Here is a 23,314-nt window from a genome sequence, read left to right as displayed (position 1 = left end):
CGTCTGCCTTTGGCCCAGGGCGTGATCCTGGAGTCCAGGGATCGAGTCCCACATCGAGCTCCCTGTGAGGGAGCCTGCTTCTCCCTCTGCCTATGTCTCTACCTCTCTCTCTGTGTCTCTCATGAATGAATGAATGAATGAATGAATGAATAAATAAATAAATAAATAAAATCTTTAAAAAAAAGAAAAGGATTTTAAAAAAGCTGATTGGAAGCTCTAAGCACATGAATAGAACCTGTCATCCATAATTTTTCACTGCAGGGTGATTTGACTGGGCTGTTAGAAATTTCTGATGTAAATAAATTTAGGTTTTTCTTCTTGGGCTAGTCAGAATGTCCAGAGAGGATTCTTCCAAACTCCTGACTGAAGGCTTTAGGCCTGGTTGTCAGGGTTTGGGAGTCAAGTTGGGAAGCGGGCTTGGGGGAGAACAGATCTTAGTGACCAATATCCCTATGGTCTCCAACTTTATTATTATTATTTTTTTTAAGATTTTATTCATTTACTTGAGAGATTCAGAGACAAAGCATGAGCAATGGGGAGGAGGCAGAGGGAGATGGAGAAGCAGACTCCCTGCCGAGCTGGGAGCTCAACATGGGGCTCAATCCCAAGATCCTGGGATCATGACCCACACTGAAGGCAGACCCTTAACCAACTGAGCCACCCAGGCACCCCACTTTCCTGGTTTTTAATTATGGTACTTACTCCGTCAATCCTGTCTACTGTCTTCCATGAGTCTTTTTTTAAAATTTTATTTTATTATTAATTATTAATTTTTATTTATTTATGATAGTCACAGAGAGAGAGAGGCAGAGACACAGGCAGAGGGAGAAGCAGGCTCCATGCACCGGGAGCCTGACGTGGGATTTGATCCCAGGTCTCCAGGACCGCGCCCTGGGCCAAAGGCAGGCGCGAAACTGCTGCGCCACCCAGGGATCCCTTCCATGAGTCTTTCTAAAAGAGCAAAGGTTTAACCTTTAGCTATGTCCCTATGTAGCTTCTCTCTCCAAAATGCTTCCCCCAATCCCTCACTGGCAGCTAGGAGAGGCAGTTCAGCTTTCACTGAAATTGTAATCTTCCCCATCCTTCTATCAGTTCTGGACAGAGAAATTGACAGATATCAGGACTAGAATCAAGGTTTTAGAATCTGCTCTTTCAGGCTGATCCATCCAGTCTGGTGTTCTCCAAAATTTGTTTTATAGATCTGCTTCAGATCTCTAGGAAGGACAGATGCCCCTTCCCTGCTGTACTGCAAACAACTGTGCTTTAACAGTTTTAAATACTGAGTTTATTTTTTTTTCTTTTAGATTTTATTTATTAGAGAGAGAGAGAGAGAGAGAGATAGGGAGAGGGAGAGAGAGAGAGAGAGAGAGAGAGAGAAAGGCAGAGACATAGGCAAGAGGAGAAGCAGGCTTCCTGCTGGGAGCCTGATACAGGACTCAATCCCAGGACCCCCGGGGATCACAGCCTGAGCCAAAGGCAGACACTCAACCACTGAGCCACCCAGGTGCCCATAAATACTGAGTTTCTGCATAAGAATTTATCTTAACAAAGAGTTTCCTTTCTAAAAAGTCTGAAGACCATTTCTTTGGTAATATCCTTCCACTCTTCCACTGCCTATGGTTGCATTTTATACAGGAAAAACCTGAGGTCCATGCAGAGGAATGATCTTATTAAATATCATTTAAGTTCTTCTTACTCCTAGGTCAGACTGTTCATAAACCAAGATTTTAGGATACTCTAGATACTCCATAACTTGAAACAAAGAATCATTCCCTTAAAAAATTGCATGTGGCTTAAATGACCACATCTCCTAGCCCTCTGCCTTCTTCAGGGCTGCTTTGGGACACTGAGATAAGGGAGGGTGACCCTTGGACATTGGTACAGTGTCATTCCAGCACTGCCAGTGGCGCACTACTTTGGCCATCCCATCAAGCAGCATATAGAAGCAAGAGAAAGTAGCTTCTCTCAGGACCACAACTGGGATAAATGTGAGAAAGTTGCTAGAAATGCTTTCAGAGACCATTTCTCTATGGAGCCAAAACCAAGGCCTTACAAAAGGCCTAGGCACTCTTCTTTCCTTCACCTTTTTCCTTTTCTTCTCCTCCTCAAGCTGAGCCCTTTCCTAGGCTGGACTGGCCCCCAAAACCTCCTGGGGATGCCAGGGACCTTGCCTCAAGCAGATACAAGGGAAAACATACCCTTCCTCCACGGTGACTGAGTTCATGAGAAGGCAACTGGTGATAGTCACTCTATTTCTTATGACACAGGATGAACCAACGACTGAGTGCTTAATGGATGACTTCTCTCCAACCTGTGTATCTGGCCCAATGAGGCTGTCAACTCCAATCTGCAAAAGACAAATATAAAACCTTGTCCATTCATCTCAACCAACTGCAAACCAACCCCTCAGATCCCTTGAGTTGGAGTCTATGCTATCTCTTCCCATAGATACTTTAGCAGAGCTCCCTCTGCATGTCTCAGGGCCACAAGGTCACATAATACCTCCGAGATCAACTCAGACTTACACACTCATGCATTTGTGTATATAGATGTGCTCTTTTTTTTTTTGTTGTTAAAGATTTTATTTATTTATTCATGAGAGACACAGAGAGGCAGAGACACAGGCAGAGGGAGAAGCAGGCTCCACGCAGGGAGCCCGACGTGGGACTTGATCTCAGGACTCCAGGATCACGGCCTGGGCCGAAAGCAGGAGCTAAACTGCTGAGCCACCCAGAGATCCCCTAGATGTGCTCTTTTAAAGAGAGTGCTCAAATCAGGGTAAGAAGAGGGACAGAGATGGAAAGCTGTCTGTGTCTGAGTCCCAAGACCATAATGGACCTTCCTTACTGAATTTTTTTTTTAAGATTTTATTTATTTATTCATGAGACACACACACACACACACACACACACACACACACACACACAGAGGCAGAGACAGAAGCAGGCTCCATGCAGGGAGCCCGACGTGGGACTCGATCTCAGGTCTCCAGGATCACACCCTGGACTGAAGGCGGCGCTAAACCGCTGAGCCACTGGGGCTGCCCTCCTTACTGAATTTGTGTACCTGGGGTCAGCACCTGTCCAGGTAGTCTTCTTGAGTGTCTGGGCTAGAAGATGGTATTTTATAATCAGAACCCAGTTGGGATTTCCTGAGGACTAATGAGTTTCAGAGCCTGAGAATCCCAATCCATCTTCAAAGACATACCTCAGTGCACCAGAGATTGTTCCATAATGCCCTGCTCAAGCTAGCACTTACCAGGTGTTTGTTGACAATCTGGGCTGATGAATGAATCAGTGATTCTTCTGGACAGAGAACAGACAGCAATTTGGGCACCTTGAGGAAAGAGATTTGATCACTAAAGTTAAGACTAGAAAACAACTGAAAGCATCTTCGGTAGAACTCAATGCTCAGTTAGAGGTATAGGGAGTTTTGAGCCACAGCTTTCCTGTTTGGGTGGGGCAGAGCAGGAGGCTGCTACATTTCTCCTAGGACAAGGACTGAATATGCAGCAAATTATAGATGGTCTTATCCTTAGTTTCCTAGCTGAGAAATATCCTCCCTGAAAGTAATGCCATGTCCCTCAACTGGGAGGCACTGAGAGAAGCCTTCAAGATACTCAGCAGCACTTGGCAGAGGCCTATTGAGGGCAAGGAGCATTCTGAGTCCTGACCATAATCATCCCAGGTTCCTGCTCCCCTCTTAGACCACTGTGGCCATGCATAAAGGGAGGGTAGGAGTAATGTTAGACAAATTCCACAAGCAGGACAATTCCTGAGAAGGCATCTATGTTCTTACCAGCCAAAACATTGAAGGTGTTCAAACTATACTTTCTCCAGTATGAGAAAACTGAAAAGGCTATAGATGTGGAGAATTTTAGCTCTGGACTCATTAGGAAGGCACAGGTAGTATGCTTCTCTGTCATTCTCTAGCATGGACAGAATGCTAGTCAGAGCACTATGTGTGGTGGCCGAGGGACATCTTGCCAGGACCGGCTATGCTGGAAAGTGTGAAGGCTAATCCCTCAGCCCCTATCCCTGGGATCTCCTTCCTCTATTATACTTCAACCAAGGCCATTTGGGCCTCTGTGCTGCACAGCACCTGCTGGTACTTCAGAGGACACTTCTTCAGCCTCAGCCCCCAGGCTCCATGGACCTGCTTTCAGACCAGGCTGACAGACTGAATGAGAACTGAAAAGTCAAATTAAGGCAGGTTTCTAATAACTCTGACTCTAACCTGGGGATAACTTTACTGAAGACTACCCTGGATTACATGTGGGACTAGTTACGATTTCTCATAAACTCCCTGGCTTGGATTCTCTTGGATCTCTAACCAATTGAGGGTGAAGCCAGCTTGAGGTCTGGGGCAGGGTTATACCCATCATATAGCACAGGTCCTCAAGATTTCTGAGCCAGGTTTTCTTCAGGAACTACATTCCAATTCCGGTTTTCAAGAATATCTTTTTCTTTTTTCAATATTTTCAAGAATATCTACTTGACCTCCTCCTGTCTCCCCCACCCCCAAGTTTATACCTGTACTGACAGTTTTCAGAGTTCTACCATAATCCGTATCAACAGCTAATCTTTTCATCCTCTCACCAATGTTGTCCTTGTATGCATCCTCAGCATAGTTCCCTCAGGCACCTAACCTTTCCTCCTCTCATCTCAACCCCTTACTGCTGTTTCCTTTTCATGGTCTCCTCTCATCATCCCTCCCTCCTAAAACTTCCTCCTGTGCCTGCTACACAATGAAGAGCTCCCTTACATCCTCAGTTCCTTCAGTGCCTCCTCACTCCATCCCCTTTCAACTAAAACCTGGCCTATCTTTTAGAGCACTGTTTCTCCTTCAATAGAAGCTGCCCATTCTCCATATCTCACAAACCTCATGGTTAAAGGGAGAGGTTAGCACTCTAATGCTGTTTCCAGATACTTCCCTCTCATACACTTCCCTCTCATAGACATTCCTTCTTTGAGGCTCTGCCATCTGACTACTCTATACTCTGTTCCTTTGCCTTCTTAGGAAAGCCTCCTCCCTGTGCTTATGTTTACCTCACCAGAGTAATGATCACATAGTATTTATTGGCTTGTTTATGAAGTACTGCAGATATCCTCATGCCCAGCAGAACTGGAGAAAGCTGCTGAACCCAGATGCCAAAAGTTAGCCTTCCTGGGGATCTCAGCCCTTCTTTGTAACCACTGAGGCTCTACCTCTATGGATTAGGCCCACAGCTTCTCTTTTCCTGTACCTGGGTACCCCAGTGGTATCACCTGACATGCCAGGTCTTGCTCAACCTTGGGAAAGAGAGGGATACTGAACAAGTCACTGGGTATTTAATGAAGAAATAAGACAAAAGGCTCAGTCTGTTTCTGGAACAGGAGCTCCCCTGATTTCTCTTCTAAATCCATCCTCTTACCTGTCTGTTTGCTTCCATGTAGAGTCCTAGAGTGCTTACTCGAGAGCAGAGCCCCTCTTTCATGATATGGACATAGCAGCGCACCTGTGATTTGGACAAGTCTTCCCATCTTTCTCCTCGACAGACATTAAAGCAGGCATCGTAAGGAGCAAAGGTCAGTGCATTGTCTTCTTTTATAAAACTGAAAATATCTTCAGAATAAACAGAGGAAATAGAGACTCAGTCACATTTTCAAAGAGGATAGAGCTCACACTTTTCTCCTTGGAACTTATTCATGCAGCATGGACCCTGGGGAAATCCCATTAAAACCTTAAAGATTAAGTGAAATTATTATTATTATTATTTTTTTTGACTAAGTGAAATTAAAAGAGGTAATGTGCTTTCCTGAACATCTGAAATACTGTGATACAAAAATACCTAAAAACGGGCAGCCCCGGTGGCACAGCGGTTTGGTACTGCCTGCGGCCCGGGATGTGATCCTGGAGACCTGGGATCGAGTCCTGGATTGGGCTCCCTGCGTGGAGCCTGCTTCTCTCTCTGCCTGTGTCTCTGCATCCCCCCCCCCCCCCCCCGTCTCTATGAATAAATAAATAAATAAATCTTTAAAAAAATGCCTAAAAGCAAGTTTGACCAATAATCAAGTACTAGTAGAGAAAATAAAATAGAGAACCCTTGTAAATCATGACATAACATAAGCAAGGGTGCAGGCTTTAGTGACCAGCCATGTTAGCTATGTGCTGCTAGCCTCTAATACCATATCTAGTAGTTGTGCTATATTAGAAATAGTACAGGACTTGGAGCCAGAGTTATCTGGGCTCCAGTTTTTCAATTCTTAAAACAACCATGTGAGATCTTTTATTGTATGATAAGAAAATAGGCTCAGGGAACTGAGTAACCTGCCTCAGGTCACAGAACTAATAAGAGGCAGAGTCAGAGTCAGATTTCAAACTGAGGTCTGTCTGATGCCAAGTCCTGATATCTTAACCATCATGCTACACTCTCTCCATTTATTCATTTGATAAATTTTCTTTTGGAACACCTACTATGAGCCCAGGACTGGCCAGGGACTAGGCAGAGATATGAGAGCAAACAAGACTGACTGCACCCCTACATCCTGGAAAGGAGACAGTCTGGTTGGCCTCTGGTTGAACTGTAATAGTATACTCCTTCACCTTTCTTCTCTTGATAGAAGAGGCTGACTTGAGTCAGGAGTGGAGCTGCCTGGAGCCTCTATAGAGAACAGGGGAACTGAGAAGTAGGGGGCAGAGATTACTCACAACAGTCTAGTGAGGAACTCGGCCAAACCAGAGCTATGAACCAGAGAAAGGACTTGAGGCATGATTAGCCCAAAGAGCACAGTGACCGAATCAGCCTGAGCAAGCCTACCCAGAGCTCAGGGGATGGTGTCAACTACCCTGTCTTGCCTGGTGGCTAGATAAGAAGCTGGTGCCTTGGGACACGCATCCCGGCTAGCTACTCTTTCCAAAGGTGCTGCTACCTCTACCTTACTGCAGCAGCCCAAGGACTGACCTAAGGACTTCAGCTCCTTTTTCTTTAGGTCCTCTTCTTTTTCTTCTTGTCCTTGTTGTGAGGAAGCTGAGGAGAACTGTTTTCTTATCAAGTATGGAATCAGTTCACTCCGGATGGAAGTGATTGACCTAGGAAGAAAGAGTGGAGAGTGGTCAAATATGAGAAATCTGACTGGATGCTATGGGATCAAAAACTCTGTGCATCCAAGGAGAAGCCAAATTCCTTCCTGTCATGCCACCTTAGGACTGACAGAGATCAAAAGTGGCCTGGATCTGGTAATTCTGGAGAAGTGGAGGATCTAAGTTCTCTATTAGCTTCAGGCTGGAGGTGGGATGGTAGTGCACTAAATCTAAGAATTTATGCAGAAAATAGTCTTTTACAAGATCTAATTTACACGGTGTATGTGTGTACATGTGTTTATATGTATAAGTGTATTTTAACATGGTGCCTTAATTTTTAACCAGTAATAAACTATTTGAAAGAAGAATGTTCCAGTCTTGAAGAAAGTTGTTTATTTCTCTTTACTTTTCAAAGATTTATCTATTTATTTTAGAGATAGAGAAGAGAGAGGAGGGACAGAGACGGACAGAATCTCAAGTAGACTCCCTTCTGAGCTCAGAGCCCAATGCGGGGCTCAATCCCATGACCCTGAGATCATGACCTGAGTTGAAACCAAGAGTAGGACGCTCAGCTCAACTGACTGAAACACGTAGGTGCCTCGAAAAAAAATTTTTTTTTAAATTGTTTAAAAATATTAAAAACTTTTCTCCATAAAGGACTTGCTTATCTTGTTAGATTAATCCTAAGTATTTTACTCTTTTTAAACAATTATTTTCTTCTTGTTGGTTTGTAGAAATTTAATTTACTCTGTATTTTAATCTTCTAGCCAATTGCCTCACTAAACAATTTTACTAATTCTTTTTTTTGTTTTGTTTTTTAATTCTAATAATTTATTTGTACATTCTGACAATCATACCAACTATGAAAACAACAGTTTTTTTCTTCCTTTCTAATCCTTGTAACAGGGAAGAAGGGACCCAATTTTTAATACAGTGAGTATGCTTTTGAAATAAAGCATAGAAGACTGAGAGACCATGATTTTTAGTTTTCTCTCTCAAGCTGTGACCTTGTCAGAATTTTAAATCACAAATTAATTTATTTAGGATTTAACAAGCATCTATTAATATGCCAGTTACTGTGCTAAGCCTTGGAAATATACTGTTTTCAATTTGAAAGAATTCATAATCCAGTGGACAGTAGCCTGATCCAGGATTTAAGGAAGAAGGTAGAAGAGGAGTCTGATCAGGTGGGCAAGGGAGCCAAATCATAGAAGCCTTCTGTGGAAGTCTCTAGTCTGGACTGAGAAGCTAGTGGTGACTTTTAAGAAGGAGAGTGACACGATCAGTTTTATTTCTTCGTAAGAGAACTATGGTAGCAGTGGAAATAGGCCTGATACAAGGAGGATGAAGACAGGGAGACCAGTTACAAGACTCTGAAAGAGGAGATACTGTGGCCTGAGAGAGAGGGGTTAATGTATAAGCAGCCCTATAAACCCGACTGCTGCTGCAAACTTCACGCCCCCTCCCCCATCCCCATTCAAAGAAGCTCTGCAGGCTGACAGGGGACCACACAGATGGAGTGTTGATAGGAAGGCAAGACAGAGGCAGAAGCTGAGGAGGGTAAGTAAAATTATGAACCCTGGAGCTACACAGTTCATGGTTTTTGTCAGTTTTAAAGGATCAAGTCAGACATCTTTGAAAAATTCTGTGTAAGCTGGAAGCTCTTGTATTGAATTTCAATGTGATTTTTCTCCTGATCCTTTGATGGAGATTAAAAATTTCCATATGAATACAAAGAATAAAACAACACTTACTCTTAGCTCTTTTTCTCCCCTTTTAATCCACCAAACCAGTGTGGGCAGCAAATGTTCCTTGGCCCCCTCTGGTGGAAAACAAGTCAGTTCCCTTTGAAGAAATGACAAAGCATGGACAGCTGGGGGATTTCAGAGCCATGATATTTACATTATGGGCCAAACAGTACCGTCACTGCAAGAAGCAAGCAAACAAGCCTTGGCACACAGCCCCTTAGGGCAGAGCTCTCTTTAAATCACTTAGGACATCAACAGTGATTTAAAGAGAGGATATGAAGCAGTCCTGCCAGGTCCCACCTGCCTCTGCTGGCACTCAGCATCAGGCTAGTTCCCATAATGCAGTGAGCTCAGAAGCATTACAGAGGACATTACTCTTCCTGCTTCCTACTCAAAGTAGAGGCAGCTCAATGCTATGCCAAGAAGTGGGATAGGCCACTGTGAACCTCTGTGAATGTCCTGACCTTGGGGCTGAAGATAAGCAGCTGGACCTACTGCCCTGGGCCTGGGCAACCTCACATTTCCCCTTCCTTCTTCTACAGAAGCCTTCCCAGAAACACCTGCCCCATCTCATGACTTACAAGCTTCCAAGAAATAAGAAATTACAAAGGAGAACAACAGATTTTGACTACTAATTATAAAAAACAACTCCATCAAATTAAAAACAGAAACTAACTGCTACAAATAAGACAAAAGATTAATATCCTAAATAGATATGTGTTCAAAAAATATTTTTATTTTTATTTTTAAATTTTTATTTATTTTATGATAGTCACACAAACACACACAGAGAGAGAGAGAGAGAGGCAGAGACACAGGCAGAGGGAGAAGCAGGCTCCATGCACCGGGAGCCTGATGTGGGATTCGATCCCGGGTCTCCAGGATCGCGCCCTGGGCCAAAGGCAGGCGCCAAACCGCTGCGCCACCCAGGGATCCCCAAAAAATATTTTTAAAGAAATAAAAATTAAAAGATACAATTTCTCCCCCAAACAAATTAGCAGATTAAAAAACTTTTTTTTGGAGGGGGTGATTACCTGGGTGGCTCAGTTGATTAAGTGTCTGCCTTCAGCCCAGGTCATGATCCTGGGGTCCTGGAATCAAGCCCCACATGGGGTTCTCTACTCATTGGGGAGCCTGCTTTTTCCTCTCCACCTGTCAGTCCTCCTGCTTGTGATCTCTCAAATAAATAAAATCTTAAAAAATGATTAAAAAATTTTAAGATTTATTCATGAGACACACACACACACACACACACACACACACACACACACACACAGAGATAGAGAGAAAGAGAGAGAGAGAGAGAGGCAGAGACACAGGCAGAGGGAGAAGCATGCTCCATGGAGGGAGCCCGATGCGGGACTTGATCCCGGGGCCTCCAGGATCACACCCTGGACCAGAGGCAGCTCTAAACTGCTGAGCCACTGGGGCTGCCCTGATTTAAAAATTTTTTAAAAAGATTTTATTTATTTACTTGAGAGAGAGAGTGAAGGGGGAACCTTGGGGTGGGGGGTGGGGCTGCAGAAAGGAACAGAGCGGGAAGGAGAGGGAGGAGCAGACTCTGCGCTGAGCCTGGAGCCCGATGGGGGGGGGGGGACCCTGAGATCAAAACCAAGAGTCAGAGCTCAATAGACTAAGCCACCCAGGCGCCCCTCAAATTAACAGATTTAAAGTAATTCTCATTACTGCTAAGGATGCCTTAAAACAGTGACTCATACAATGGGAGCCAGAGTATAAATTGGTAAAGTCTTTTCTGAAAAGTAACTGGCAATACATGGAAAAGGTGCTCAAGATACTCATATTATTTCACCCTCGAATTCTATTTCTTTTTTTTTTAAGATTTATTTGAGAGAGAGAGAGAGAGAATAAGAGAGCATGGCGAGCAGGAGAGGGAGAAGCAGACTCCCCACTGAGCAGATAGCCTGATGTGGGGCTGGATCCCAGGACCCTGGGATTACAACCTGAGCCCAAGGCAGATGCTTAACCAACTGAGCCATCCAGGCGCTCCTGTAATTCTATTTCTATAAACCTATCAAAGGAAAATACATTATGCTCAATAAATATTTGCTGAATAAATGAATGAAATAATCAGATTATAAAAAGGCTCTTTGAGGGGTGCCTGGGTGGCACAGTTGCTTGAGTATCTGACTCTTGGTTTTTGGCTCAGGTTGTGATCTCCGGATTGTGGGATTGAAATTTATGTTGGCTCTGTGCTCGGCATGGAGTCTGCTTGGGATTCTTTCTTTTTCTCCCTGTCCCTCCTATTTGTGCTCTCTCTCTCTCAAGTAAATTAAAAAAAAAAAAAAATGCGGGGTGTGTGTGTGTGTGCGCGCCGTGCCTGAGTGGCTCAGTAGTTGAGCATATGCCTTTGGCTCATGGCATGATCCCAGGATCCTGGAATTGAGTCCTAGATCAGGCTCCCTGCATGGAGCCTGCTTCTCCCTCTGCCTATGTCTCTGCCTCTTTCTCTGTGTCTTTCGTGAATAAATAAATAAAATCTTTAAAGAAAAAAAGAAGGATCTTTGGAAAAATAAAAGGTATTCCTCTTAATGTTATTTATAAAAATTGAGAACCAAATATTCAACAATGGGAGAATATAGTAATATATCTATGTAATAGAATATCATATAGGCATAACTCTGTAAAGAATAGTTTAATGACATAGGAAAATACTCGTGAAATAGTACTGAAAAAAGAAAATGAAATGCTCATGAAAAAATACTGAATAAAGAAAAAACTATTTTTATAGCATGATTCCAAGTGTGTATGTGTATATATAAAAATCAGTTATCCTACAGTAGATTTTTTTTTTCCTACAGTAGATTTATGGGTAATATTTTATTTTTATATTTTTTTAATTTTCCAAATTCCACAGTAATTAGTCATTCCTTATTTCTTCTTCCCTTACTTTCTATGGCATCACTCTCTTGATCTGTTCCTATTTCTGATACCTCTCTCTCTGTTTCCCCTAAAGTATTGGGTGTTGCAAAAAGAAAAATTGGTATTTTTCTTTTTGCCTATGATTTCCCTCATGCTATTTAACTCCCTGAGAGAGATCATAACTTCGTGGCTTCTTTGCTGCTCATTCTCAAATGTGCACCCATAGCCAAGACCTCTCTCCTTTTCTTTAGTCTTAAATTCCAACTGTTGAATGGACCCTGTCCTTTAGATGACCCACAGATACTTTAAACTCCATGTCTAAAACTGAACCCATCATCATTTCCCCAAACCTCCCCTCAACAACACTGGTTATCTTGCTTAGTGATATGAAGACTCCTTTGGTCACCCAAGCAAGAAATCTAGTAATCACCTGACTTTTCTTTCTTCCTCCACTTTTTACATAACCATTCACCAAATATTCTTGATTTTTATGCCCTAAATCTCTTTCAAAAACTGTCAACTTCTCTCCATCTACTGTTACCACTTAGCCTCATCTGCTTGGATTCCTTCAACTGCTTTTTTTTTTTTTTAATTTTTATTTATTTATGATAGTCACACAGAGAGAGAAAGAGAGAGGCAGAGACACAGGCAGAGGGAGAAGCAGGCTCCATGCACCAGGAGCCCGACGTGGGATTCGATCCTGGGTCTCCAGGATCGCGCCCTGGGGCAAAGGCAGGCGCTAAACCGCTGCGCCACCCAGGGATCCCCCTTCAACTGCTTTTAATTGGTCTTCCTCCCTCCAGTCTTACCTCTTGAAATCTGTCCTTCATATTGTAGACAGAATACTCTTTCTAAAGTATAATCTGATCACGTCTCTTCTTCCTTCTATCCACCCCCTTATATTATGGTTTTTCTAAAGTACAAATCTGATCTTATCTCTTTAAATTTAATGCTCAGGATAGTGGTTACTTTTGTGTGTTGTGGGGGATAGTTACTGTCTGGTATGTACCATGAGGAGAGCTCCTGGGAATCTGTAATGTTCTATTTCTTGATGAGAATAGTAGTTACAAGGGTGTGTTCACTTTGTGAAAATTTACTGAGCTGTAAGACTGCTCCCAGATATCATTTCTCCTTGGAAGCCTTACATAACACTTCTAGGCTTCTGAACTCTCAAAACAAAGACAACTATATACTGTTTTTAAATCCATATCATTTTTGAGTGTTATGCCAGGAAATTAACAGAGATCATTTCAAATTCTTATAACAGTCCTCATGGTAGATATTATTGTCCATATTTTATAAATGAGGTAATTAGGGCTTAGAAAGATTAATTATCTTTAAGGTTAATATAGCTTTTATAATTGGCAGAGCTGAAACTTTCTCCATATCTATTCCAAAGCCCATGACTTTTCACTATACCACAAGAACCCTATTTACTGCAACCATAGTACTTTCCATAGGATTTATAATTTTTTGCTTATTGTCTCTATAAATAGATATGTAGAAGTGCTAAATAAATATTTGACTAAATGAATGAGTGAATGTGTGAATGACAGAATGTCATCCTTCTAGGTCAAACAGCTGGCAATAATTTCTTTTTTTCTTTTTTCTTTTTTTAAATTTTATTTATTTATTCATGAGAGACACAGAGAGAGAGAGAGAGAGAGAGAGGCAGAGACACAGGCAGAGGGAGAAGCAGGCTCCATGCAGGGAGCCTGACGTAGGACTTAATCCCGGGTCCCCAGGAACAGACAGACCCTGGGCTGAAGGCGGCGCTAAACCGCTGAGCCACCCGGGCTGCCCCAATAATTTCTTTTTCTGATTTAGACATATAAAGTAGAGCTTTTCTGATTTGGAATTGTAATGAACTCTAAATATGTTTCTCTATTATTAATATCACTACTATTAAAAAATCCAACATTTGAAAAAATATATGATTATCAGTTCTGAAATCTGCTATTTTTAGCATTTTGCCTTGGTCTCTCTGATCAGGTCCTCTTTGTGGCTATAAGCTTCCAGGAAAGGCCTAAAAATGATGCCTGTGACAAAGGGAAAAATTTGGCTACTTTTGCATTATGGCTTTTCTCTTTGTAAGCAAATCATAAGAGCAAATCCTCTAAATGTTTTCCACTTCAAGTCAGTCCTTCAAAATACTAGTTAGGAAAGAGGTAGTACAGGAAACCTATTTTTATAGGGCCTGGAACTCAAGTCTGCAGAACATTAAAGGCTTGGGTTTTCTTGCCTTTTCTCTCAGCTCTCACAGCAGAGCTGTAATTGGGAGGATAAGGCGATTGCTGAGTTAACTCTATACTTTGTTTTCAGGCTTTTACCCCCCACCCCCTTTAAAGTAAATAAACATAATATGTAATAGTAAACAAGAAATTATTTTAAATTAAAAGGTACTGGAACACCTGGGTGGCTCAGGGAGTGATCCTGGGGTCCTGGGATCAAGTCCTGTATCAGGTTCCCCTGCAGGGAGCCTGTTTCTCCCTCGGCCTATGTCTCTGCCTCTCTCTCTATGTCTCTCATGAATAAATAAATAAAATCTTAAAAAAAAATTAAAAGCTACTGACTTTAAAGCTAGGTATTTGGCATATAGTATTCTGTGATACCATTTTCCTTTTTAACAAAAATACCAAGGGACATCTGGGTGGCTCAGCAATTGGGAGTGTGCCTTCCGCCCAGGGAGTGATCCTGGAGTCCCAGGATGGAGTCCCACATCGGGTTCCCTGCTTGGAGCCTGCTTCTCTCTCTGCCTGTGTCTCTGCCTCTTTCTCTGTGTCTCTCATGAATAAATAAAATCTTAAAAAAAAAAACTGAAAACTGCTATGAGAATAAATTTTAGTGCTTTATAGCTTGAGAAAGAAAAACATGTTCACATCCACAGGCTGGAGAGAATGTGTAGGCTTATGTCAATCTAATAAGCACTCTAAGAATGTATTTGGGTATTTATTAAATGTCTATTGCTTTTAGTTTTTTAAAAAAATTACGGTAAGTCCAACTCATTAAAAAATTTTTTTTAAATATTTTTTTTTGAAATGTAATGTATGGGCACCCTGGGTGGTGCAGCGATTTGGTGCTGCCTTCAGCCCAAGGAGTAATCCCGGGGTCCTGGGATCGGGTCTCACATCGGGCTCCCTGTGAGGAGCCTGCTTCTCCCTCTGCCTGTGTCTCCGCCTCTCTTTCTCTCTGTCTCTCATGAATAAATAAACAAAATCTTAAAAAAAAAAAAATGAGGGCAGTCCAGGTGGCTCAGTGGTTTAGCGCCGCTTTCAGCCCAGGGCATGATCTTGGAGACCCAGGATCGAGTCCCAGGTCAGGCTCCCTGCATGGAGCCTGCTTCTCCCCTCTGCCTGCCTGTGTCTCTGCCTCTCTCTCTCTCTGTGTCTCTCATGAATAAATAAAATAAAATCTAAAAAAAAAAAAGATGAATGAATGAAATGTAATGTATATTTAGTAAAACACATCTATTCCAAAGGTACAGTTTGATGAATTCTGTCAAATGTATCCCACTGTAACCACTACCCCGAATCAAGATATGGAGTGTTTTCATCAGCCCCCACCAATTCCCTTATTTTTCTATTATCCTTCTCTACTCTACTCTAATACTACTTTCCACATTTTATTGTAATAATTTATTTAACCTGTTCCTCTCTCCCTAAACAGTGAGTAACCTGAAGCAGAAGCTTCATGTTTTTATCTTCACCTAGCAACACAGTGCCTGACACACAGTAGGTGATCAATTGAAAGTTAATTTGAGTTCCTACTGTGCACCAATTACTTCTATTTTTTAAATTTTTTAAATTTTTAAAAAAATTTATTTATGATAGTCACACACACACACACACAGAGAGAGAGAGAGAGGCAGAGACACAGGCAGAGGGAGAAGCAGGCTCCATGCACCAGGAGCCTGATGTGGGACTCGATCCCGGGTCTCCAGGATCGCACCCTGGGCCAAAGGCAGGCGCCAAACTGCTGCGCCACCAAGGGATCCCCTATTTTTAAAAATTTTAAATTTAAATTTTATTTTTTTAAGTAGGCTCCCATACCAAGTATGGAGCCCAGTGGGGGGCTTGAAGTCATGGCCCTGAGATTAAGACCTGAGCTGAGATTAAGAGTTGTACCTTTAACTGACTGAGCCACCCAGGTGCCCCTGCTCTCAGCTCTTTACAAGTATTTTCCACAACAACCGTCTGGGTCAGGTATTATTATTCTTAATTTTCAGATGAGAAAAGTAAGGACCAGAAAGTAGACACTCATCTAAGGTCACACAGCTCAGTTATTAAACGTCTCTTGTCGGGATCCCTGGGTGGCACAGCGGTTTGGCGCCGGCCTTTGGCCCAGGGCACGATCCTGGAGACCCCGGATCGAATCCCACATCAGGTTCCCGGTGCATGGAGCCTGCCTTCTCCCTCTGCCTGTGTCTCTGCCTCTCTCTCTCTCTGTGACTATCATAAATAAATAAAAATTAAAAAAAAAAATAAACGTCTCTTGTCAAAGAGAGTGCAGGTTTCTTGTCTCCACAGCTTTCCCTATAGCTTTTCTACTTGGTCAACTATAGAAATCCTCATCTCTTCTTCTACTGATGTATCACATTATTTCTGCTGTCTGAATGATCAGCACATCTCTTCTCATCCCATATACTGAATGTGTTAGCAATTCAGGTAGGTAGCTAATCTCAAAAGATTTGGGGTGGAAGATATTAACATGTAAATGACTAAAACAACACCCCCCCGCCCCCCCAAACACAGGGCAGACTAAGTTGACTTTCATAGGTCAAAGACAGAAGATTGCTAAAGTGTCCTTTCTTAAAGTGGTGTCTACCAAGTTTACTTCTTCCCTTCCATCCTTAAAGGAGTCATCATTTCATAACCAGGTAATTATAAACGCCTCCTACTTACCTTGAAGGAGTCTCCTTCCCATCCAGCATGGTCTATGTTCCCCTGCCAGGTTGTACCACTGCTTATTCCAAAAAGGACTATTCTGTTTGAAGATCTGTATCTCCCTGTTAAGCTTTCAAAGCCTTCTACATGCTGCTCCTACCAACTATTCAAACCCATCTCCCACAACTTTGAGACAAGACCTCCACTATTGTAGCCAGGAATAAAGACTCTCTCTTGACTACCATTCTAATGTGTCCTGTACAAAGGTACACTTTATACTTTCCCCAACACGTTGAAGTTTATTACTTTTCAATATAATGCCTTTAATCCCAAAGACTCTAACAGCTGAAGGGTAGATGGAGGGGAGAATGAAGAGATAGGGGTTTCTTTAACAGATCTTGAGATGTGGAGGTAGTTTGAGCTGAGGCTCTAATCATTCTTTATTGTAGCAGGCTGGGAAAGTTCAATTTGGCAGAGCTTCTGGCCAGGAGCCACAGAATCGCCAAATTAAAAGGCTTGTCCTCAAGGCACATATCACAGCACTATACTTGCCAGGTGTGGGAAGAGCTAACTGGTGGCCAAATGAGTTACAGAGAAGCTACAGCAGCCAGGATAAAGCTAGCTTTGGTGTAAAACTGCATATCCAGACACTGAAAGCTAAAATTCCATTTGGTTGTATTAAGGAATACTGTTAGTTAGTTAATTAATAAATTTATTTATTTATTTAGTTAAAAATAAATTTATTTTTAAAGGTATGATAATGGTATTGAGATGTTTTTGTTTTTTTTAAATTTTTATTTATTTATGATAGTCACACACACAGAGAGAAAGAGGCAGAGACATAGGCAGAGGGAGAAGCAGACTCCATGCACCGGGAGCCCTACGTGGGACTTGATCCCGGGTCTCCAGGATTGCGCCCTGGGCCAAAGGCAGGCGCTAAACCGCTGAGCCACCCAGGGATCCCGAGATATTTGTTTAAAAGATAAAAAGATTGTTTATATTTTATAGATATGTACTCAGATATTTACAGATAATAACAATTGAAATAATTACAGATGAAATTATACCATAATGACTTGCTTTAAAATAATCTGGCATGACAGTGGAGAGATGGGTGGTGGCACATATAAGACAAGATTGGCTAGGAACTGGTAATTGCTGAAGCTGTGTGAAGGATACAGGGGAATTCATTACATTACTTTCCCTACTTTTATATTTGTGTGAAGTTTTCCATAGTAAATAGTAAAACAAAAATAATTTATTGGGACACCTGGGTGGCTCAGCAGTTGAGCGTCTATCTTTGGCCCAGGACGTGATCCTGGGATCCGGGATCGAGTCCCACATTGGGCTCCTGGTAGGGAGCCTGCTTCTCCCTCTGCCTGTGTCTCTGCCTCTCTCTCTGCATCTTTCACGAATAAATAAAAAAAATCTTGAAAACAAACAAAAACCCCAAAACAAACAAACAAAATAATAATTTCTACCACTGTTCCATACTCTCTCAACACATCACAGTGCCTACTTCACAGGGCTTTGTTTTCACTTGAGAATAAAAAACCTTAAAGACCAAGAGTTAACTTCATTTTTGGAATAAAGATAGCCCAGGTTGGTGACTGGAAAACAGGTCCTGAATTAATGTCTAATCTTGGCAGTAAGTTTTCTCATTATGTAAAAAACAAAGTCTCTGCAATCTATCCTGGAGCTTAGGCTGCAAATTTCCTAAGGGCAAGGCCTATGTCTGCTTATTTACTGCTGATTCCACAGTTGACCTAGCACAATGCCTGCCTCATAACAGATGCTTAATAAATATTTGTTGCTTGAATGATAAAATAATAATAAGCCAGAGGGGAACAGGGCAACAGTGTGCTAGGGTGGGGAAACAGAAACAACAATCCCTGGGAAAATTTTCTAGGAGTCTAAATGATTTATTTTATTTTTTATTTATTAATTTTTATTTACTTACTTATTTATCTATTTATTTATTTAAATGATTTCTTTTACTATTGGTTCTACATGGGTCTTCCTGGGCAGGTTTAGTAGCAGGTATTGTCAGGGATGAGAGTTAGGATGCTACAAGAAATAGACTGCCCATAGAGGAACAGTTCCTCTTCCCCTTAATATTCCTGTATATATCCAAGTCTATCAGCCAAGGGCATGCTAGCATTTAAATTCAGGTTCTCAGACTCTCTTCCTCAGCTGGTCTGAGGGAACTTGCTGCTGTGGTACCAGCCTACTTGCTTTCCAGTGCATCAGTGTTATTCAAGGCAGAAACTTATCCAGCAGCCATCAAGGGAGATGAGCTGCTCCTCTACTTAACCATACAGTTATGAAATCTTTTCCTACCTGTTCCTCTGGATTCTAACTGCATTTACTGTAAAAACAAACAAACAAACAAACAAACAAACAAACAACCCTTGAGATTAACACCTCAGAGGAGGTTTTTTTCCTTTGGAAACTCAAGTCCTGTGATCTGCCAGACACAGTCTGCAGAAAGTATTTAGAGGCCCACAATTCTGTTCTTGAAGCAGGCAGAAAAACTACCAATTTTTGTCTCTCTGCATTCATCAAAGTTCACTTAGTGAGGTGGACTTTTCCAAAATTGGAGGGAAACTCTTTTCCCCCTCTTCCTGGGTAAGTCTCTGAACCTTTGCTAAGAGGGCCCACCTATAGGGGAGGGACACCTGCTTGGAGACGTATTAGCACTAGAGTTAGTGAGCTCAACCTTGCAGAAGAAGAGTCTGGAATTGTGCAGAGAGAGGTATCGTAGGTTACTATTAGTTTTACAAAAATATTTTGTTGGTTTAACAAAATTTCATTTTTAAAACAAAGGCGAGAATCAACCTATTTATATAAACCAGTTATCTAACATTCAAGGTTTAAAACCTTAAGAACCAAGGCAGTTTTAAACACTGTTGAGTTTGATTCTATCTCTCTCTTTCTTACTTATTTTCCATTAGAAAGTCCACAACGTATTTTTTCAAGCAGTAGAGATGGGCGTCTACAAGGCCTGTGTGGAAATGTATTCTTGGGTGCCTGCAAAAACAATAAGAGAGAAGGGGCTCAAAATCAAGTAACATGGGTTCTATCATATTATTAGGTAGTAGGCATTAAAAAGTTTATAAGGGTTAAAGCCATGTTGCCCACTGGTCTTCTACTCTGGGGAGACCAAAATGGTGGATCCTACCACAGAAAAAAAGGTCTTCTATCTCACACTTAATGAGGCCTTTAGGTGAACCATCAAATCAATGACATGTCACATTCTTTTATTCTATCACAAACTCCTATTCACACTTTTTTTTTTTTTAAGATTTTATTTATTTATTCATGAGAGACACAGATAGAGAGAGAGGCAGAGACACAGACAGAGGAGAAGCAGGCGCCACACAGGGAGCCGGATGTGGGACTTGATCCCGGGACTCCAGGATCATGCCCTGGGCCAAAGGCAGATGCCAAACCACTGAGCCACCTGGGGATCCCAGCCACCTGGGGATCCCCACACTTCTTTTTTTTTTTTTTAAAGATTTATTTATTTTAAAGAGAGTGAGTGAGCATGAGGGCGAGCAGGGGGAGGAGCAGAGAGACTACTGAAGCAGATTCCCCGCTGAGTGCAGAGCCCAACGTGGGGCTTGATCCTAGGACCCTGAGATCACGACCTGAGCCAAAATCAAGAGTAGGCCACTTAACTGACTGAGCCACCCAGCTGTTGATCACAATTCTTTTTTTTTTTTTTAATTTTTATTTATTTATGATAGTCACAGAGAGAGAAAGAGAGAGGCAGAGACATAGGCAGAGGGAGAAGCAGGCTCCATGCACCAGGAGCCTGATGTGGGATTCGATCCCAGGTCTCCAGGATCACGCCCTGGGCCAAAGGCAGGCGCCAAACCGCTGTGCCACCCAGGGATCCTGATCACAATTCTTATAACTAACATTTTCCTTTTACTCCCAACTGTCCTCCTTCCTGCAGGCCATACTTCAGCCATGCTTCCCTCTAGGATTTGGCCTGTATTCATTTTCACAGAAGATGAAGTAAAATTCCATGAATACTCACTCCTTCCTGCAGGCCATACTTCAGCCATGCTTCCCTCTAGGATTTGGCCTGTATTACTTCATTTTCACAGAAGATGAAGTAAAATTCCATGAATACTCACTAATTCCCTACTCTTATGTATTCATTGGGACTTTTCCCACATATACTTCCTCCAGGAAACCTTCACTGACCACCCAAGTTTATGTTCCCACAGCAGTTCTATCTCTATCAGATAAGTTATCCAGTAAGGTAACAGCCTACTTACTTGGCTCTCTCTCCCCCTAGACTGGAAGTTCCCTGAGGCCAGACATTTATCTTTATAGCCTTAGCACTTAGCTTTGTACCTCACACAGAGATTATGTTTGATAAATAGCTGTTGAATAAACAAACAAATGAATGAATTAGGTCAAATTAAGGCATCTGCTTAGTTGCTATTTTAGTTTGCCATTTTCAGTCTTAAGAAATGCCACACTTGGGGATCCCTGGCTGGCTCAGCGGTTTGGCACCTGCCTTTGGCCCAGGGCGGAGTCTTGGGATCGAGTCCTGTGTTGGGCTCCGGGCATGGGGCCTGCTTCTCCCTCTGCCTGTGTCTCTGCCTCTCTCTCTCTGTGTGTCTATCATGTATATATAAATAAATCTTAAAAAAAAAAAAAAAAAAGAAATGCCATACTTATAATGTCCCAGGTAATTTTATTTAATAAAAATAGATAAATGACGGAGAGAAGGAGCAAGGTAGAAAAACAGAGATTCGGGGATCCCTGGGTGGCGCAGCGGTTTGGTGCCTGCCTTTGGCCCAGGGCGCGATCCTGGAGACCCGGGATCGAGTCCCACGTCGGTGTCCCGGTGCATGGAGCCTGCTTCTCCCTCTGCCTGTGTCTCTGCCTCTCTCTTTCTCTCTCTGTGTGTGACTATCATAAAAAAAAAAAGAAAAGAAAAACAGAGATTCTAATCATAGCTATTGGTTGTCATTTTTCTTCTATATTGTGTTCCTTTGCTTTGACTGGTTGTTTTTTTTTAAGATTTTATTTATTTATAGACACAGAGAGAGAGGGGCAGAGACACAGGCAGAGGGAGAAGCAGGCTCCATTCAGGGAGCCTGACGTGGGACTCGATCCCGGGTCTCCAAGATCACACCCCAGGCTGCAGGCGGCGCTAAACTGCTGCGCCACGGGGGCTGCCCTGACGGTTAGTTTTAAGGAAAATTACTCTCATGAGATCTAGATACCCTAGAAATAATTTATCAAGTAAGTTAAGGTACACCACCCTGGGCTTCCACTCTTTTAGGAGATTAGGAGAGGGGAACAACATGCTTCTCTAAGAGCAACAGAGTTGTCAGACTTAGGACTCCACTCTCATAACCTGCTCACCTGCCCCCGCAAGCCAACTAATGTATACAAAGAGGATGAAGAAAGTAGAAGATACTTCCCAATCTTTAGATTTTTGAGTACTAAGAAATTCCTGAGGAAACAGAATTTTACAAATGTGAATGTGGTTTCTTTGTGGTGCCAGAGTTTCATATGAAGTCCACATCCTAGGGATGCCTGGGTGGCTCAGTCTAAAGTATCTGCCACTGGCTCAGGTCATGGTCCTGGGACTGAACCCCACAACGGGCTCCCTGCTCGGTGACAAGTCTGCTTCTCTCTCTGCCCCTCCTCCTCCTCATGTACTCTCTCTCTCTCAAATACATAAAATCTTAAAAAATAATGAAGTCCACACTTTGATAATTCTCTCCTTGACCTAACCAATTTGGAAAGTTACACTCTCCTGTTCAGTCCCTTGGTTTATAAATTTCTTGAATCATTCAATGCACTCTACCTATATTATTTAATCCTCATAATTACCTTATGAGGTAGATACATTACTCTCATTTTTATAGCTGAGGTCAACTTGTATTATACACACCGTAAAGGAATAACTTAAGAATTTGAAATAAGTAGCATGCCTGGGTGGCTCAGTCTGTTAGGCATCTGCCTTTGGCTCAGGTCATGATCTTGGTGTTGGGCTCAGTGGGGAGTGTGCTTTTCCCTTTGCCCCTCCCCCTGCTCATGATCTCTCTCTCTCTCTCTCAAATAAATAAAATCTTAAAAAAAAGTTTGAGGGATGCCTGGGTTGTTCAGTGGTTGAGTGTCTGTCTTTGGCTCAAGGCATGATCCTGGAGTCCCACATTGGGCTTCCTGCATGGTGCCTGCTTCTCCCTCTGCCTGTGTCTCTGCCTCCCTCTCTCTCTCTCTGTGTCTCCTATGAATAAATAAATAAAATCTTTTATATAAAAAAAATAAATAAAAAATTAAAAAAGTCTGAATAAATAAAAGTTTGAATAAACTCATCAACCCTTAGCATACATAGTAGTAACATTAATATATCATTTTATAATTTACAAAGGTTTTTCAGCTTATCCCTTCAAGTGGGTAAAACAACAACAATAAATTCTTCCATTTTTAAGAAAGAAAAGTTCTAAAAACTTAGCTGGTATATTCAGGTTAGAGATTTAACTACATATCTGGAATATAATGAAGGAACAGAGATGGCCTAAAATTCAGAGATTTTTCTTTTCTTTCAGCTTAAATTTGTGGTGAATGTAAATCTCAGGACTGGAGACTAATGGTATTTAAGTTATCAAAATGGTGGTTTCCTTATTTCATTTTATTATTTTTGAATGATAGTAAAAGTAAGAAATAATGAGTGATATTTTAAAGCAAAACAAATAAAACCAAAAA

The 23,314-nt window shown here is 42.0% G+C and overlaps 1 protein-coding gene across 26 annotated transcripts in view; it reads right to left on the bottom strand.

Annotated features, from left to right (window-relative positions):
* Window positions 1–23,314, bottom strand: part of EIF2B3 (eukaryotic translation initiation factor 2B subunit gamma) — a 143,848-nt gene that overhangs the window by 27,249 nt on the left and 93,285 nt on the right. For 16 of the 26 annotated variants that reach the window (XM_072724156.1, XM_025991966.2, XM_025991968.2 and 13 more), the window contains 5 exons: window positions 19,514–19,603; window positions 6,944–7,071; window positions 5,414–5,604; window positions 3,259–3,336; window positions 2,199–2,347 (listed from right to left, as the gene is read on the bottom strand). In XM_072724156.1, coding sequence (XP_072580257.1) covers window positions 2,199–2,347; window positions 3,259–3,336; window positions 5,414–5,604; window positions 6,944–7,071; window positions 19,514–19,603 — 636 coding nt within the window. The remainder of the gene's footprint in view (window positions 1–2,198; window positions 2,348–3,258; window positions 3,337–5,413; window positions 5,605–6,943; window positions 7,072–19,513; window positions 19,604–23,314) is intronic. The other 10 variants (XM_072724166.1, XM_072724169.1, XM_072724170.1 and 7 more) reach the window with 1 other exon arrangement.

This window comes from Vulpes vulpes, chromosome 10 (genome assembly GCF_048418805.1).
Source record: "Vulpes vulpes isolate BD-2025 chromosome 10, VulVul3, whole genome shotgun sequence".
Lineage (NCBI taxonomy): Eukaryota > Metazoa > Chordata > Mammalia > Carnivora > Canidae > Vulpes > Vulpes vulpes.
Note: the sequence above shows the minus strand (reverse complement) of the source record. Positions and strands in the feature narration are given on the sequence as shown.